Source organism: Aulonocara sp. 'chitande type north' Nkhata Bay, linkage group LG1 (genome assembly GCF_057382095.1).
Source record: "Aulonocara sp. 'chitande type north' Nkhata Bay isolate Kocher_YH1m ecotype deep benthic linkage group LG1, A_spYH_male_GT1.1, whole genome shotgun sequence".
Taxonomy (NCBI): domain Eukaryota; kingdom Metazoa; phylum Chordata; class Actinopteri; order Cichliformes; family Cichlidae; genus Aulonocara; species Aulonocara sp. 'chitande type north' Nkhata Bay.
The window spans coordinates 7,847,624-7,867,944 of record NC_141344.1 but is presented as its reverse complement, the minus strand read 5'-3'; the positions used below and the strand labels follow the sequence as shown (position 1 = coordinate 7,867,944).

The 20,321-nt window shown below is 39.0% G+C and overlaps 1 protein-coding gene across 1 annotated transcript in view; it reads right to left on the bottom strand.

The window, feature by feature from the left end:
- Positions 1-20,321, bottom strand: part of LOC147338620 (insulin-like growth factor 1 receptor) — a 62,480-nt gene that overhangs the window by 37,095 nt on the left and 5,064 nt on the right. The window contains exon 2 of the mRNA XM_086312849.1: positions 14,337-14,903. Coding sequence (XP_086168975.1) covers positions 14,337-14,903 — 567 coding nt within the window. The remainder of the gene's footprint in view (positions 1-14,336; positions 14,904-20,321) is intronic.

Below are 20,321 nucleotides of genomic sequence, written 5' to 3'. Positions count from 1 at the left end.
GGCAAGCTTTACTTCTGCTTGGGATTACTACATATAAATATACATGTTAAACCATGGGCCAGCACAGACACTTTATGGTTGATGAACTGGGACAAATATAAGTGTCTAAAACAATAGTTTGGTCGATGGCTATTTTTTTTTTTTAAAAATTGTTATTATCTACTTATTCCCTTTTGTGCCAGAGAAGTAAAAGGAATGGGTAGTCAACACCCCTGGACCGCTGATATGTGTGGCTGTGATGCTACTGCAGGAAATTCAATGATCGGCAGATGCAGCCCACAGATTCCGTACACTATTTTTTCCCCCAACAGAAATTACCCAAACCTCTGCTAACAACACTACATAATAATCATTTCTCAAGCCTGATGAAATGCGGGCTGGTTTTCAAATCAAGGCAGAACTGGCTCCAGACTAGCAACCCCCAATAGTACCATGAGGGTGGAGAAGAAGCAATGGAGAGCTGCTCACTTAACCAAACAAGAATCTATGTCCCACACAGGTTACCCACACAAGCACCTTCCTGAATGAGAAGACAGTAACATGACCTATGATAGAGTTAACCTTCAGTAAAAGGTTGTTTTTTTTATACTTTTTGCAGGGTTTTTCTTTTTTTGTTTATTACTTTTTTTGGTCTTTTAAATCACCAAATCTGAAATATGATGTCGGAGAAAATTCAAAGTAAAAATATAAAAGTAAACAGATTAAAAAAAATAACCAATAATAATAAAATTTAGTGTCTCCCAGAAGCCAAAGAGCACCTTAAGTTCTGAAACCCTTGCACAAGCCCTGACTACCACATTTTCCTATATACCTTCTAAATTATATTTATTTACTACCCATTTACCTGCCTTATAAAGCTCTATAATTGAGGCATTTTGGTCCAACAAGGGTTTTTTGCTTTTGCAGTTGCAAAACAGAGCAAGACTCAAAATCACTCTGTTTCACTGGTTTTCAATGACTGAGAAAATACTGTGATAAACTTAGATTAGAATTTCTGGTGGAAGTAACACATCTCAGCATGCCATCACAGGTCTAAGCCAAAAGATCTAATCAAGAGTCCAAGATGTGTGCAGCACTTTCAGAGTCTATTGTGTGTTAAATGTATCCAGCTTTGCATGCTGACAGAAATGCTCAGCTCTTCAATGGGAGTGGGTATTCACTGACAATCAAAAGCTCTTTTATGAATGTGAGGACACACCCACAAATGACCCAAAGAAGGTAATGTAGGAGGTGTTTTGATGAAAGTCAAGGTGATTTCCCAAAATCGCAAGCTGATTGAAATTCAGCCAGTAGCACTGGTACGTCTCATAGTATGGTGAAAAGTAAGAAGAAGATCTCTCATTCACTTTCAGGGATTTAACCACAAGCAAGCAACCACATGGTCCCAGGGCTTCTTCATCCATCTCCAGCTTAGTATAAAGTGAGAGAGTGGATGTCTGTACTTTGTGCATGATGGCATGGAGCTAATCATAGCAGAGATTAGGCAGACTTCAGCAGGAACTTATAGTCACTGGGCTTCCTTAAGCCTTAAGCACTAGCACTGGGTCACACAAGTCAGACTGGATAAGATGACCTCTCTGTCGACCCATGTATCTCTGACTTTTATTTACAGTCAGTCAAAAATACCACAGTAACTTCCATTATCTTACATAATGTGTTTACTACAATATGTTACCACTATTCTGTTTGTCAGCATGCATTTTGTTACTGCTGTATACTAGAGGCTTTGCTGTCATATATGTGTGTGGTTTCGAAGCAAGCAGCAACCTTTGGTGCTGGAAAAAAAAAAAAAAAAGGCTCAGGTGAAAGTGCCAAAAACTGTAGCTCCTGGAGCAGCCACTTGTGCCCATAGTTTCCCACGTTAAAGAGTCCGACCTGATTGCAGGAAAAGGTATTTACAGCCATGTATAAAAACCAGCATTGTGTGAATTTGGATATTATTAATGCTTAAAGTCAGGGGGTGGCCACTTTGACACATGGGCCAACTGAACTGAGAAGTGTGTTGTGCCGATGGTGCCTTTTGGAATATAGAGCAAAGACTTGCTAAATTCATACAATGTCTAAAAGATAGATGTTGTTATTGATCAGTTAGTAAAGTCTTGTTATGCAGCCTCTAGGTGAGAGTTTTGGCAGTCAGCATCTTGGGTGGATCTGATTTGTGTTCACTGGCTAGCAACTTCTGACAAATTGTTTGCCAATGAGCATGCCATGGATTGTCTACATTTTCATAAATACATAAATCCAACCATGATCATTTCTGCAGTGCAGGAACTGGTTTAAAACCTCCTCCACTGAGGCTGGGTGATTTGATGACTATATCGACATTGGGCGATAGGCTGAGCCTTCAACCAATCGTTTTTACAAGAGCAATTTAGTTATTTATTTATTTGCCTGTGATTAATTTGCTAATAATGTTGGTTGACGCTAAGAGAAGAAGTCAACGCAGTCAAAATAATAGCGAAAAAAACAAAAAACAAAAACGTTTTATTTAAATTTAAAAGACAAACAAACAAAAAACACAGGGAAACAAAGAGAAACTGCTTCTTTTCCCCCACTATAACCGTGTTTACAGGCCATTCCAGTTTTTATCTGTCATACACACTCGACCAAACAACAAACACAAAATTAAACAGAAAGTTAAAAATCAAAATGTCTCTTTAAGTGAACATAAAAAATGTTCCTACAAAAATGTTCAGAACAAAACAAGACCAATTTAACCCAATTAAGGTAAGGTGTGAATTAAAAAAAAAAAGAAAAAAGGGTAAATATATTTCCTTTCGTAACTTTCATTCGCAATTTAAGAGTCAAAATAGATCATTCTCCTGTCTCTGGAGTGAAAAGCGCACATTTAAAGCAGATGTGCTCTCAAAGTGACACAGATTGAGTTGCTGTAGCCATGCTGATAACTGAACCAGGTATATTGTTGCATGTGAAAAGAACTGTCAGAAAAGGGAGGAAGAAAGAAGTATCATGAAGCAATGAAATCATCATATCATGAAAGAAACGTGGACTTCTGCAAACACTGCAACAAACTAATTAAGGTATATGTCTCAAATAATTAAATTAAAAAAATAAAATCAAGACTTTAATAGAATCCACACAAATCATACTGGCAGAGTTCAACGGGGACAACGTACTACTGGAACACTCCAAAATGTCTGAGGTAAAAACTGAAAAAGGCTAGTTCACATTAAGGAAATCTGTGTTTAAAAATGGCCTCACATTTAGCACTAGAGAAGCACTGGGCAAATAAACACTGGATCTACGACATCCAAAAGCAACCAGAAAACAGGAGAGGGAAGGAGAGGCTGGGACCGAGTCCACCGATTCAGTGACTCACACACTGTTGGACTCTCTTTAGCTCTTTCACACAGTGGAAGTGCGTTTTCCTGCTAGACAGCTGATAGTGTGTTTCCTACATGCCAGCTAACATGCACAGTTTCACTGATACTACAGACGGGTGCTCAGAATCTGCATTTTGCAATCTGTAGTTTGTTTTAAATATTTGGTGGGTACAGTGCCAGGACCAATGCCTGTAAATTTGCCAGCAACTGAAAACAACTGCATTAGGGGGCTAAGAATGCACTCTGTTAAGTTAGCTCTGTTGTCCTACCATAATGCAAACTGTGTGGCTCAAACAACTACTGCTACCGGTGAGATAGAAAATAGACACATGGAATGAACAAGCTTATTTTGTAATTTTTTTAAACTGATGTGAAAATGGCTCACGAGTCTCTCCTCCACAACATTGCAGAGAAACAGATTTACTACCTCTTCTCAAACACAGTTACACTGCAGCAAAAATAAATACCCTTCCCATTTTCACTCATTTATTGATAATGATGGTCAGTGTTGGGAACACTGATCAATAAAAATAATGCCTTAAGTTACTGATTTACTCCACTGCTTCTTCATTACGACACAATATAGCCTGATATGGACAGTCACATTGTTAATATAAACTTTAATTTAATTGCCAATGCTGTTAGCACCTTCAGTTTTAGCTGAGGTCTTTGATGCTAACTTTGCGTTAGCATTATAGATTGTGTATAAACAAGATTCCAAGCATCTCTACAGAGACAACATGCCAAAGAGCTGATATACTGTTACAGTCGCAGCAGGTTGTTTTCTGGGGCATTTTACTATCAAGTTCTTACCCTTTTGTGCAATAAGAAATAATGTAATGTTCATATCTCCTCCAGAGTTGTAGAGCTCTCTACTCTTTCTATCCTTTGCCTACATTAATTATTATTAGCAGTACAGCTTTGTTTTCTGTCTTCCCTTCAGAGATAAATGAAATAGGGCTGTGCGATATGACCAAAATCTCATATCCTGATATAAGACATTTATCGTCCCGACAATGATAAATATAGCAAAAATTTTACATTTTCTTTGAATCTCAGGCAACTCGACTTGCATGAAGTGTTTTCAGCTGGGCGTCGTGTAGCTGGAGTCAAGTGTTTTGACCAATGCATGAAACTATCCATTTTTAGGCATAAGTTGTAACAGCTGCCATTTTCTTTGTGAGTATTTATTACACTGCATGCTGCGGGGAAAAGCCTGTTCTAACGAGTCTAAGGTTTATTTTGTGCACCTGACTGCTCTTTTTTGCTTCTCATCCGTAAACTCTCTCCACACTCTTTCATGTGATTCTTGCGTAGGAGATAGAAGAGGTTTGCCGTGTTTGAGTGTGAGGTGGGGACCGGTTTCCTGCATAATTTGCATGGTACAGTTTTCTGGTCCGTGCCAGACTTTTCATAACCAAACCATGTCCATGCTACAGAGGTAGCACCTCGTTTAGAAATAAGGTACTTGATTTGTTTTGACTGGTCTTTCTGTTTGTCATTATTTCAGTTTATTTTGAAAAATTTCAACAGGCTCTTCAGCTTTATTGTGAAAGGTTTAGAAAATAAACAAACGGATGCAGAGCCGCACGCTAGGTTTACAGTCATTGTAGCTAATGACAAGGTGTAAAAACAGCTGCTTTCCGTCCGTAGTGTGGTTATTTTTTAAATATAAGAAAAAAAGAATTTCATATAGCCACTACAGTGACTATCAAAAAATGAAAAAAAATATTGCCGTAAACAGTTTATTTTGTGACACGATGAAACAAACGATATCATAATATGAAACGATAGACGTTTTCATATTGTCATCCGATATATATCGTTATATCAAACAGCCCTAGAATGAAATACTAAAAAATATAGAACAATTACAGTAACGTAATATTTTGGAAAACATTACATGAGAGCATGTGTAGTCAACCATACAATATTATCAAAATTCTTCACTTATGATACAATATTATCGCACTTTTGAACATTTTGTTACATGTCAGTTATTGCAACACATTCCGATTTCTAACCTTTATTCAGCTTATATACGTCTTAAAAACAATAAATGTTGCCAAATAAAGCAGTCAGTCTGTTAGAGTCAAATTGTTAAATGCTGTCATTGTGTTACTTAAATTTTTAAGTCTTGGTTCAAACTGTATGATCAAAGACATTCCTTTGTTTCTGACCCCCTCCCCAGCCTGTTGAATGGTGGGGGACGCTATAGTGTTTTATTATAGGCATCCTAGGTGAAGGTTCTGTTTTCTTGTTTAGTAAACTTCCTGCCTTTATTACCCTTTGGTGAACAGGGGGTCACACAAATGCACCCCCAAACACAAACACACACACTCACGTGCACCCACACACACACACACACACACACACACACACACACATTTACAAGGGCCTGACACACCACAGGGGGTGTTACAATGGGTGGTGCCTGTGTAAACTGTAACTGTATTCAATAAAAAGGCTGCAAGGAAGGCTGTTTATTTGAAGTTAGCTAGGAAACAGGTGAGGAGCGTTCAGCTCCAAGAGCCTGGTTCCGACCAGCCTCCCTTGCTAGCAAGTAAAATCGATCAATTGCTGTTCGTCTTGTTTCATTAACGGGAATAAGTCTCTAAACCAGCGGGGCCTGTGGAAGCGCAGACCCAACACAGTCTGCTATCAGTCTCATATTTGTCTGCGATTGAATAGGGTAAATAGGCAAATAACATGCAATTTGTAATTGCAGTTAATTGCTGATAATACAGCAATGGGCCTGCAAAATTATATAAAGAATCACTTGCGCAAATATTGATTTTGATGATCCCATATAAAAACAGCAGAATGTTAAAAAATATAGTGATACAAATTCTAGGTTTTACTAGCCCACAATCATTTATTTTCCCCATTCATGGTAAGAAGTCAAAAAAAGTCTTCTCAAAATGTCTGTGAAATTGTGTCAAATAGTCTATGCCACTGCATTTTTGAGTCTACCGCTATAGCTCACCAAAGACAGAAACTTTCAAACTCTACAAACAGGTTTGGAAAATTGCTTCGATCCTTGATTTTTATCTTGATGTGCACATAAGCACATTCCTTTTGTATATATACTAATAATACTAACGCACAATGCACACTGCCTCATCAGGAGGGCATGCTAGCTTAAGGACTATAAATATAAACGCTCCAATACTGACACGCCAGGTACTGTAAACTAAGTTAACAACTGAATGAGCAGCACCGCTAAAGACAATCCTTCTAGTTTAATGTGTAATCCCCTCAGCCAGGGGTTAACAAAAGACAAAAATTCCTTCCAGTAAATCCCAGAAGTCCTACTTTGTACTTTAATGATGTGCTTTCATCTCCTCAGACCGTACAAAGCACCGGAAAACATCCCCCATGCTGTTCGATGTGTGAGAGAGTGTGTGGATTCGTGTGCTTGAGAGCGCGACTGAAACAACGTGTTTGCTTCCCAGCATGCTCGGACATGGCTCTTCTTTAGAAGCAGCCCATGAGTTATGAAGGAGACAAAAACACCCAAACCAGATTCCAAAAAACAAATGAGGAAGTAAACACAGGAGAATGCAGCCCCCCCCCCACCCCCCCCACCCCCCCCACCAAACTTTCCCAGAGAAGAAAGCAGGCTTTGAACCTTCTTTTCGCTGTAACAGTTTTATGAATGAGTTCAGTCTAAAGGCACGTCCTTTATATAAACTCTCTGAAAACAGGGTTGGCACTCTTCTCTCTCGTCATATATTGATCCCATGAATGACTGTGTCTGGAAATAAAATGCCTTTGAATACAAAGTGCTGGCACAACAGGCTTGTGAGCCAGACACATATTTAAACAATAGCTTCCAGATAAGATTACTGAAGCTTGATACAGGGCGTTATCACAGGAGACAAATCATGATGATGAAGTATGATCCTGTGTGGCCGCAATGTTTGCTGCTACAATTGCATAAACAGAACCAAGTTTTGCTCTATTTATTGCTACATACTATTAACACACAGGATTGCACGTAAAGCCTCTGAGCTGCAGGTAGTGGAGTGGCCAGACAACATGCTTGGTCAGCCTGCTCAACTACTCCAGCCATTGGCCTTCCTCACTTAATGAAGCCTAGCTTTACTACCAGCAGACTTTTCCAATAAAGTGCCTAATAAATAGCACAACACGCAGTCTCTGCAGTGAGAGCAGCAGTGCTCATGTTGTCTGAGATCAATTCTGTTTTAAGGCAGCGGCGGCAGCAACTGATGGCCCATTTGCCCTGGCTGACACACTCCCTCTGGAGCCTCTGGTAGACTACTTACGCATCTTTGCAGGGTCATTCGCCACCCTATCTTTAGTCTAGTTAACAAAAAGGCACGAAGATGCCAGCTGAACAAAAATACACAAGTCATGACTAAAAGTGTCCAGTTAGTCAGGTTCTGAAATATTGTTGCTGGGGGTAAACAGCAACTTAGATGCTTTGGAACATGAGTGGTGAAATTACCGGTAATTGGAAAACAACAGACTTTTCACCCAGACACCACGTTAAATGTGCTGGCACCAGTTAGCCAACAGTATAGCAGAGCAGAGGTCTCTGTCTGTCTGTGTCTGTGTGTTCTGCTCTGACCTCATACAGCTGCAAACAAGAGGAATGTGGCCCCGAGTACTAGCACTTCTTACAGTAGTGTTAACAGTGGTTTTAGCAGCAGAACTTGTAGTCTTTGTGGGAGAAGCAGAAGTAATAGTACTGGTTGTAGCAGCAGATGGTTTAGCAGCTGAAGTAGCAGTGGAAGCAACTTTCGCAGTGGCACTGGTAAATTAAGTACTGAGGCATTTAGGATTAAATTATTAATTTAAAAAAAATATGCAGATACATTTGCTGTAGATACAGCGCGCACACGCACACACGCACTTACTTTACAGCTGAGGTCTAGTAACAGCCACCTAAGTTTATTTTTCAACAGATTTTAACTTTTATTGTGCACCCATGAATGATCACGGCACTCCTACGCCACTGTTATTGTTAATAATGGTTGCGCAAAATGTAATGAAATGTACTCGCATTTTTAAGTCTTACTGACCATTCAAAGCACTTTAAGTCCTTTTATGTTAATGTCACACTTGTGCAGCATTTTACTTTGAATGCTTTAATTTAGGGGTGGGTTTCGATAATCGATTTTCCGATTAAAATCGATTTTAGCTTGAACAAAGCGACATCGATTCATTAAAATCCTGAATCAATTTTTAAATATAAAATCGAGACACCAGACTCTCAGGTTAAACCTCACAAAACCAAACTGCTCAAAAAAATAAAGGGAACACTTAACACAATGTAACTCCAAGTCAATCACACTTCTGTGAAATCAAACTGTCCACTTAGGAAGCAACACTGATTGACAATCAATTTAACATGCTGTTGTGCAAATGGAACAGACAACAGGTGGAAATTATAGGCAATTAGCAAGACATCCCCAATAAAAGAGTGGTTCTGCAGGTGGTGACCACAGACCACTTCTCAGTACCTATGCTTTCTGGCTGATGTTTTGTTCACTTTTAAATGCTGGCGGTGATTTCACTCTAGTGGTAGCATGAGACGGAGTCTACAACCCACACAAGTAGTAGTGCAGCTGATCCAGGATGGCACATCAATGCGAGCTGTGGCAAGAAGGTTTGCCGTGTCTGTCAGCGTAGTGTCCAGAGCATGGAGGCGCTACCAGGAGACAGGCCAGTGCATCAGGAGATGTGGAGGAGACTGTAGGAGGGCAACAACCCAGCAGCAGTACTGCTACCTCCACCTTTGTGCAAAGAGGAACAGGAGCAGCACTGCCAGAGCCTTCTCAAATGACCACCAACAGGCCAAAAATGTGCATGTGTCTGCTCAAACGGTCAGAAACAGACTCCATGAGAGTGGCCTGAGGGCCCGACGTCCACAGGTGGGGGGCTGTGCTTACAGCCCAACACCATGCAGGACGTTTGGCATTTGCCAGAGAACGCCAAGATTGGCAACTTCGCCACTGGCGCCCTGCGCTCTTCACAAATGAAAGCAGGTTCAAACTGAGCACATATGACAGACGTGACAGAGTCTGGAGACACCGTGGAGAACGTTCTGCTGCCTGCAACAACCTCCAGCATAATCGGTTTGGCAGTGGGTCCGTAATGGTGTTGGGTGGCATTCCTTTGAGGGGTTGCACAGCCCTCCATGTGCTCGCCAGAGGCAGCCTGACTGACCGAGATGAGATCCTCAGACCCCTTATGCTGGTGCAGTTGGCCCTGGGTTCCTCCTAATGCAAGACAATGCTATACCTCATGTGACTGGGGTGTGTCAGCAGTTCCTGCAAGACGAAGGCATTGATGCTATGGACTGGCCCATCCGTTCCCCAGACCTGAATCCCAGACGGATTCCGCAAAAAGACGTAAACACAAAGCGCGGACCCGACGCATCAGAATCTGTGAGCTGTCGGCATTCTCACCCAACGGCACGTACACAGGCACGCTGCCGGTGCTGAAAGCCAACAGCTCACAGATTCTGAAGCTGCAGGTTTTGTCACTCTCCAACCAAAACTGACTGAACCAGCACCAAAAGAAGATCAAAACTACGCTTCACATAAACATCGTCATGAATTCCCTCTTACTTTTGCTGCTTTGCTTCCACCGCAATAAAAATCACAATTCCTGCACAGCTCTGTCTCTCTTTTTCTCTCAGTGTATTTCAAGAACAGTTTCCCATCTCAAATCTCCGTTTTCTATATTATTTGCTTACTTATTAACCACCAGTGTACCGTTGTTAACAGCACTGTCGGCCGCTGTTTTCTTTTCTTTTCTTCTCTTTTTTTAAATGACTTCCAACAAGAAAGCCTAATTTCTGCTGTTCAATACCAAAGAAATTTAAACTTTTTTAAAAATTACGCCAAATTGCAAAATGCTTAGCTGCGTCTCTAATAAAACCTCTGTAACTTTGTTCTGCTTCACTTCAGCACCATCATGTAATGTTCATGTGTTGATTCTTTGTTTTCTTCTGTTTTTGTTCTACTGCAAAATATTTTTAAGGTTATCTACTATATAAAGCCAGGCCAGGAAAATCTCCTTCATGTTTTTCTGTGTTTTATCCTCAGTTACTTTGGCACAAAGGCATCTGCTATGATGCTTACACCTCTGATTAGGTCTCACAACTGTCAGTACTGATAAATGATCAGAATTATAATATTTCTAACTGTCTGAGTCAAAACTGAATCTAATCGAATCGTGTATCGAATCTAATCTGGACCTTTTGAATCAAATTGATTCTAGAAATCAGTGATGATACCCACTCCTACTTTAATTACTTTATGCATCACAACTTTTAATGAAATATAATTTACTTAGTTTTAAGAGTTTCAATCATTTGTGTTTTGTTAAATTAGTCTTCAAGTGTATAAATAGGCTGGTCCCAGAGTGTCTTAATAGATACATCCAAAGACAAGATAGTAATCACATTACTATAATAGGGCTGTTCGATATAATGATATATATCGGATGACGATATAAAAACATCTATCGTTTCATTTTACGCCATCGTTTGTTTTGTGGTGTCGCAAAATAAACTGTTTACGGCAATATTTTTTCATCGTTTCGATGGTCACTGTAGTGGCTATATTAATTTCTTAAAGTTCTCTCTTTCTCGTATATTTAATATAACCACACTACGGACGGACAAGCGCCTGTTTTTATGCGTTGTCGTTAGTGTGTCCGCTTGTTTATTTACCACATAAACCTTTCACAATAAAGCGCAAGATCCTTTTTTGATTTTGATTTGATTTTTGATTTGATTTTGATTTGATTTTATTGATTAGCATTCAAATTCAAATCTCAGTGAAAACAGTGAAAAAAAAAAAAACAAAAAAAAAACAAAACAGTGAAAACAGAACAAAAATCTACCATAAAGAAAGAAAGCATGAGACAAGGCTAATCAAAAGGTATTGGCTGAAGCATTTGTTTATTACGCCAACCCTTTTCACAAAATATCTTTTTGTATGCAGCTCCTGTACACAGGGCTTGAAGAAAATAATAAAACAAAGCAAAAACCAAACAAACAAACAAACAAACAAAAAAAAAACAAAGAAAAAAAAAAACTTTCCACCTTAGATAAGTAACTACATCAAAGCAAAAGAATCAAGAGGTTATTTTTTTTCTCCTTTTTGCTCTTTTCATTCTTGATTTATATATTTTTCTATTACTCTATTTTTAAACATGTTTTTAAACAAGGAAAATGAACTACACCTTTTTAAATCACTGTCATAACTATTCCACAGGTTAACTCCTCTAACAGAAACACATCTCTGCTTTATATTTGTCCTTATCTTGTTTTTTTTTAAAGAAATCTGTTCCCCTTAAGTCATATTGACTCTCTCTGACTTTGAACAGCTTCTGAGTACTGGGGCAAAGCAAGTTATTTTGTGCTTTATACATTATCTGTGCCATTTTATATTCAGCTAAATCATAAAATTTCAGGGTATTCAGATTAATAAACAAAATGTTAGTTGGTTCTATATAGTTTGATTGGTTTATAATTCTTATAGCTTTTTTTTGTAACTTGAAAATAGGAAGAGTGTTCGTTTTATATGCATTACCCCATATCTCCAGACAGTAAGTCATCCTGTTGAGACTTTTCAAAATAAACTGAATCACGTGAAAGAGCAGATTATTTACGGATGAGAAGCAAAAAAAGAGCCGTCAGGTGCTAAAAAATAAACCTTAGACTCAAACGTTACAACAGACTTTTCCCTAATAAATACTTACAAAGAAAACAGCGGCCGTTAAAACTTAAGTCTAAAAATGTATGGTTTCATACAGCGTTAAAAAACTCGACTCCAGGTACACGACGCCCAGCTGGAAACACTTCACGCAAGTCGAGCTGCCCGAGATTCACAGAATTTACAGAAAATGTTAAATTTTTGTGATTTATATCATTATCGGGACGATAGATGCCTTATATCGGGATATGAAATTTTGGTCATATCGCACAGCCCTATACCATATAATATAATAGCAAAATGTCATATCGCAGATCTAAATTTGGACAACATTTTCCATAAAGGCAGCCCAACAAGGGACAATGGTTGGAAATTAGCAATAGCCATAAACTTTTGTGCAGTACATCAGTTTCATGTTTTATACTTTGACTATGTTAAACTGTACGGTCCCTTTTAAATAAAGAATTATTACTATTATTATTATTGTTATTATTATTTGTCTGATCTTTTCCAGCTCTTGCAGGGTCTCCCTCTTAGTTATCTGTGAATCTCTTTGTCCTCCATTGATATATCACCTAAAGACACCACATGTACCAGGTTACTAAACTTAAGTGGTGTAAGACAAGCTGAAGAGACCACAAAGTGCCTGCCAGCAGTTGAAATGTCACTTTAGGCATGTGCCGTTGGGCAGCGACAGTGAGCATTATGTGCAGGCAGCTCCAGAGTGTCCCTCCTTTAGTGGCTGGAGAAATGTGCGCTGCAGCTGGTGACGATAGCTCCTTCAACTAGAGAGGTTGGAGAACTGGTTCATGTGCCTGACCAGAACAAAGACTACCGCTGCAGTTTAAAGCACTGGACTTATTGATGCAACAAAACAAACATGGCATTGTTGAATGTGCGCAGACTTGATGTATAAAATATTACCCAGTGCCATTGTTCATCAGTGAACCTAATCTACTGTCCTTCATTTTCCTCTGCCCCTTGAAAAACAATATTACTATCTCCGAGTGAAGACAGAAAGATGGCCTTTTATCGGAAGAAACCTTATTGTTTCTGTACAGCGCGACACTTGATCTCCTCGCTGACTGTGCAACTGGTATACTAAGACAAAAAAGTTGCTGACTTCATGAAGCAGCAGGTGGGGCGGCACATGGCCTTCCTGCAAGACACAACTTTAGACAGATTGCTTGTGGTAAATTTTCTAGGTCATCGTTCATAAAGTACTGAATGATAAAATTATCTTGTACTTTCTCCTTGTGTCTAATGCAAGAAAAGGAAAAGTCTCTAGACAAAGACTGTCCATTTCTCAAGAGGAATGACAAACAGTAAGCATTATTCTCATCCACCTAACACCTCCTCCATCCACATCCATCCATCCGACACATCCTCCTCCAGCTCAGTTCACCTTCTGATTTCTTTCCCATCATGCCCACACGCTGTCAATCCAACAACTCACGAAGCAGGCCATGCGTAGATGTGCTTGTCAGAGATATCTGCATATGTAATTTACCTGTTTATGTGTCTATATCTCTGTATGTGCTGCGAATGCATTTGATGATCATTACCGTGTGTGCGCGCGCATGTATACAGGCGTGCTTATAGTCCAAGCGAGCCCAGCGACAGTTCTATGTCACAAGGCAGAAAACATCAACATGCTGAGTCTGCAGCAAGGCGCCAGTCACCAGGGAAAGAATTCAGACAGACAGACACACACGCACACAGCCAAAACACATCGTCTGAAAAGCACCAGCAAAACAAGTCATCTAAAACGCTGCAGTCATAAACACAAAATTAAAGGCCGCCTTCGCACTCATCGTAACCGGAGCGGTTTAATTAAGCTCTGTAACATTTACTCCTTCACCTAGTGTTTTCATTTTTTAAGGCAGGTGAGAACTACTGGACCATACAAAACATCTGACTGCGATATGTGAGCTACTGTTTCTTTTTGGAAACATTTAAAACATATTTTTCTAAACAAGCAAGTATACATTAGCATTAGACAGACTAGTAGTTCCTAAACCTTACACAACAAAACCATGGGCTGAGCCAAAAATGATGCCACTGTTGAGCTCTGCAGATAAACATCTGGGAAATTGTAATGCAAAGATCTGCAGACAAGTTAATCTTGCATAAAAACATCCTCCCAGCTTTCCTCCTTCCTTGCGTCAAAATACAATAAAGCAGTTAAACAGACAGGTTGGTAAATTCAAATCTACACTAATCAGACCAAAGGCTGCCCGGATGATATTTACATTTTAAATCCCTGATAAGTTTTTGTCTGTAACACTTTCCTTACCTTTTTGGCAATGATTGGAGTTCCAGCAACGGTAGTTATAATTGTTGTTGAACATGGTCTTGCTGCACTGGGGGTTGTTCTCCATGATACCTGGGCAAACATCACTGCACTCCTTCGACTGCTTGTTTCCAGCAATGTAATTGTTGAATTCTGCATCCATGATGAGGGACCAGTCGATGGAGTCCAGGTAACAGAGCTCAGGGTTTTTCTCAATACGGATGGCTCCACGGGTGATGTTCCTCAGGTTGTACAGGCCGATGTCCTTCAGGCTGGTCATCTCAAAAATCACCAGGGCGTAGTTGTAGAAGAGGTTACGACCATGAATGACAGTGAGGTTGGGAAAGAGCGTGCTCAGACTGTCCAGGCCGGATACCCGGAATAGCAGCAGGTAGTCTGTGATCATGGTCAGCTTGGGGAAGCTGAGGGAGCGGAAGACTTCCTGGTTGTTGATGTTGTTGTTTTTGTCACCAATGAGGAGGATCTGCAAGTAGCCCTCCACCACTGTGCAGTTCTCCAGACGCCTGAATTCAGTGATGTCATTGCCAATATCAATGTTGGGTCCACAGACTGCAGGGGAGGAGAAAAAACAAAAACAAAAAAAACCCAAAATAAAACATAGGTCAGTATCAGTTACATCGAAAAGTAAATATGTAACACCTCAGGTATTTCACTGCTATATAATACAGCTGCTCAACTGCAGCAAAAGGTATGATCCCAGTATTTTTCATTATTTATTATTTTACCATCATGCCAATGACAAAATTGTGAAAAATATGAATCTTATTGCAGGGAATTTCCTTGAATGTTAAATATAAATCAAATGAAAAACATGAGTGAGGTGGTTGTCCCAGTCTGAAGAAAATTTTTAACCATGAAAACATCTTAGTAATCAGAGCAGCTGAGCCATCTAGAGAAAAACGGAACTTCAACAACCTTTAAGTCTTTCCATAACTTAACCTACAGAAACATTGCGAGTTTTGCGTCTTTAAATAGATATAGTTGACCAGGTCAAAACTAAACTGGAAGTGACTCAAAAAGGCACTGCTGAGAGATGCAAAGAGGTCCATCACAATTGCAACTAAAGCTGTATTGTGTCCTTTAATTTAAAGTTCTGGTCAGGAATCAGAACAATTTCGTCTTTACAATCGCATTCTCGGCTAAATCCAAACGGTCCTGCCTGATCTTTAGAAGCTAGACAACAAAACCTTGTTTAAAAATGATGGAGAATTCATAACTCATGGACCCACCCTTAGCAATAAATAGCTGTTAAGAATATCAGTGGTTTCCAGCTCTGCAATAGCGATACCTAAAGGTTTATCCAGTACATTTTTTAAATATTGACAGTACATTTGAGCCGTGCTGTTGCTGACAGAGTGTGTTTGCCTTGCAGCTCTCATTTCAATGGCAACTTAACATGGTGTGACAAAGTAAACACTTGAGTCACGTTCGATCCAAGCTTAGGTTAACAGTGCAATAAAGTTTTGATTGCACAGCGTTGAGGCTGTTGTTACACTTGCAGCCATTTATTACAACCACAGTATTTCGTTTCGCTGTATGTTTTTATCAACCCTTCGTAACGCATCAACATCAAAGGGTTAGAAACTATTCGACTATCAAAGACATCGTACATAAAACATGTACACCGTGTCAGTTGATCAAATACATTATGTGATAAAATAACTTGTCAAACAAAGGACATAATTAATGATGACAAGGTTTTACAAGTACTGTAGTAACATAACTCTTCATGAAACAAGAGTCTGGAACTACGTGAGGTGAAGCTGTGCTTCAGACCAACAGAATCATGATGACAATGCCAAAAACCTGTATTTAGCAGTTATAATGTTTATGACTTTCAAGATTTTTTAATCAGCTGCAAAAACATGTCATTTCCATCTGCAACACTATGTGTTGCACAGTGGACTTTGTATTTTGTACTATGACTTTACCTTGTCTGTGAATGTGCATTCACGGTGTACGGATTTTATAATCCATAATTTTGTAATGGTGTTCCTTCTTGGCCAGCTGTACCTTGACCAACAGATTTTAATCTCAAGAGAATTCCTTGTTTAATAAAAGTGAAATGAAATAAAATAAAACCTAAAGTAGCAAGAAATTACTACAAAAAGGCACTTTTGAATACTTTTATAGGCATTTATTGCCACTTTTGATGCTTCCTGAGATGAGATGTGACAGTCTGTGGAAACCTTTGGTCAACATGTGTGTGTTGAGTATGTTGTGCAAGGTACATCTAGAAACTTGAAGATTGAGTTCAAGGATGATGTGGTCCTACCCATGAGTACATGAAGTAGGGCGCTAGAAGTAGGTGAGCCAAGGTGGTGAAGTTAGTGTGACTAATGACAAACTGGGCATCCTTTGTACTTCTGTTCTGTTCTTTTTCTTGGCAATCATCTGGGTATACAATGCCCCTTTCCCACTATACACACAGTCTTTTTTTATTTAAATGCATTGATATCTTTCCATATAAGGTTTATTTATCTAGATATTTTTATATTTTATGTGAAGGCAATAGAAGAAGGACTAATCGATGTCAGTGTGATGTACAACTGTCTCTCAAACTCCTTGTGAGACCTGCACATTTTCCACACAAGCTGAAGATGACAACTAACCAACAACTCATTCAAGAGCAGCTGAAAGCAACGACCTTAAGCAACTGTTAATTACCCTTCCTCAGGTGCACCTATAGAAACCTTTCACAACTTCTAGATACATCTTGGTGACCCAAACATTCTGTCATCTGAACAAAACGGGGAGTGAGCATGGAACTTGTAGGAAAAAGTTAGGAGATAAGAGTAACAGGTTATATCCTCTGAGGGCACACTGACAATAATGGCAATCCATCCAGTGATCAGTTTCCTTCACCACTGTCTTCTGGGTCACCCCATTTTTTACCTAATTTGTGTGTCCTTGTTTAATTTCAGTGCGGTGTCACAGCATTTAATGCATTTTGGACTCATATGTGTCCTTACAAGTTTCTCAAGTAGTTTCACCTTGTGTACGTGAGAGGGGAGAGGGATAAAGTAGAGCACACAGAGCTGTAGTGCATAAGAGAATAAGTTCCCCTTAGCTTGTTAGCCTTTAACCCTTTAAGACCTACCATAGAACCAAGTCCGCCAGAGCTTATATTATATTTTTACATGCTGTGGAGCCATTTTTGGGAGCATTTCAAGTTGCTATACATCAATACAACCATTATAGCCCAGATTTTAATAATATGTATTCATTAAGTGCATAGTAATTACATAAATTGCAAAAAAGTGCAATAAACTACAAAAAAATTGAAAATCGTTTTTGATTTTTTGACATATATTTGTAGTTAGAGAAATTTAAGAGTCTTATCCCTCAAAACTGTAAATACAAAAAAGTTGCACAAAATAGTTTCCCACCACAGGAAAATTATTTTGAGTGTCTTCATAGTTTTATTTTTGAAATACACCAATTTTTATACACTGCAGGAAAAACGAAAATAAATATTATACTGCAAATTTGCAAAAAAGCAGCATATGCATCAAAATAAACTATTTCCAGCAGTGCAATATGAGTCCTAAGCATCCCAGAAACGACACAGAAAGTCATAAAGTCAAAGATAACTTTTAAAAAGAGCAGTATAGGCCCTGAGGCCCTGATCGCAAAAAAGACTACAGTTCGCGCTGACGTCTATTCCAACGTAGGAAGTGTTTTGAACAGCTGATCAGATCGGTAAAGCGTGTTTCTGGAATATTATGTTTTTGTTCCTGCAAGTGCTTTTTATGCAGTTTTTGCAAAGCTTTATGTGGAAGGAAACCGTGACCTAGGACAAGCTGATGGCATCAGATGTAAGTACAACTCCTCCGGTTTCATATGCAAAAAAATTTTTTGCGCTAGCTTACGTGGTTGCAGTGCTACTGGGATTTAAAAATAGTTACGCATAACAGAGCGTTCCCGCTCCGATCGGCTCTAAAGGGTTAACAAAAGTTTCCCCAACAAGTGTCATTTAGCTCTAAAACAAAGATGGACCCCTAATGCCTCTAACCCCCTAAAGCCGTGATCCATGTCTCGCCCTTTAGTATTCACTACATACACTAAGATGTAGTGAACTACATTAAAAGTATTATAACTATTAGAAGTATTTGCCAAGGTCAGAAGTGAAATGTTAGGGCTTTTGATCAAAGCACTGACAACAAAGGACAGCTGCCAGCCCCTCTGATGAGAACTAATTGCAAAAACATGCATTTATGTACTTTTATGTTCAGTGTAAAAATAGATTTGTTCACATTTGTTTTCTTTTTAACCTCTTGAGAAGTATTTTATTTACTGAGGCAGTCAGTGGGCTGATTCTTTTTAGACAAAGACAACCTCTAAACCAAACAAACTACAAAGTGAAGGATTTAAAAGGAGGCACTGTGCTGGAATCTATGTGGAATAAAACCGAACCAGCATGAGGCATAGTTTGGCAAAACAGGTGATGATCGGTAGACTGATTTTGCCTTTCCAACTTTTCCTCTCACTTTAGGTGTGCACAATACTTTGCCTCAAGCCCCACAGCACCCACAGAAACGCGGAGGCCATTATCACACATCACTGTGAGGAGGATTTAGACTTCAAAAAGCTGGAGGGCACTGAGTCATGGAAAACTCACACCAACCAGCTAACAGGTTGTCACACTGCTACTTACTTTACTGCTGGTCTATAAAGTTTTACTGTACGAAAGCAACACTGAGAGGGGGAGATCGTACATTCCCAGAAAAAGAACTATTGTTTTCTGAGTTAATACATTTTGCGGTTAAACATTAGGTCTGGTGCTACTTAAGACTAGAAAGGAGAGTTTTGTGTTGTTCTGTTTTTTTAAATCTACCATAAAAGCAAAGGTATGGCTATAACAAATGCATTGTTTCATTTTAAACATCCCTTCAGTTTTCTAACAAATCATGTTTTATGTATGATTATCATAAAGAGTAGACAGACGGTGCGCTACAAAGTGATACTGAATAAATAACCCCAGCAAATGGCTCTCTGCAAAATGTCACAGGATCAGTTACAGACAGTACCGCCGATACCAAAATATAGAACTCTACAAAAAACATATGTGGTGTTTCTTCGCTCCTATTGAGGTGGAACAAAGTTTAATTTCAAAAAGAACACTATGAACCTTTCTGCTGGCAGAATGTCTTCCCAAACCACTCAATGCAGTTTAGTGGCATAGAATAATGTAATATTGGCAACACTGCAATAGCACAGTGTTCCAGGTTTTACTCTGACAATAACTAATCATTTACCTTTGAATGAGGACATTTATTTAAAGTTGAAATCACCCAAAATTGAAAAACTTTGCAATGAAACCAGATCCAAGAAAATCTGGATTTTTAATTCCTCAACTGAACAAATGCTCAGAGGTCATTAAAATCATTGTATGACACCATCACAATGCAAACTGCAGGCAAGTGATAAAATCAGAGCAAGAGCGTTACTTCCCTCCAACTGTAAGCCAACTACTTGTTGATAAAGATGGGTAATATTCCTGCTAATCTTTAAAAAAAAAGTACTTTTCACTTTGGATTATTAAGCTTTCCAAAATATGTTGGAAAATATATTAGTGACAATGTCATCCTACGTGATGTTTACAAAAGACTAGTCAATACAAGGGTACAAGTGAAACCAACATCTCCTGGATACAAACCATGAGCTACACACGGAGCTGGAGGTTTCTGTGAACTAAAATAAATACCTGAACTGAATTTGATTTTTTAGTTCTGTTTCAGTTCGTTTGAGTAGCTGGCTTCCTTTTTATTGTTTGAAAATGTTTCAGTTGTAGTTCAGCTTTTCATCAGTTTCAATGTTAATTTTTACAATCCCTATTTTAAGCTCTTATCTATCACAGTCATGATGATTGGTCCACATATAAGGCAAAGAGTCTGCATTTCATATTTTCAGCCATTTGATGAATACAAATTTATTAAAGCTTATGTAAATTAAACCCCACTTCAA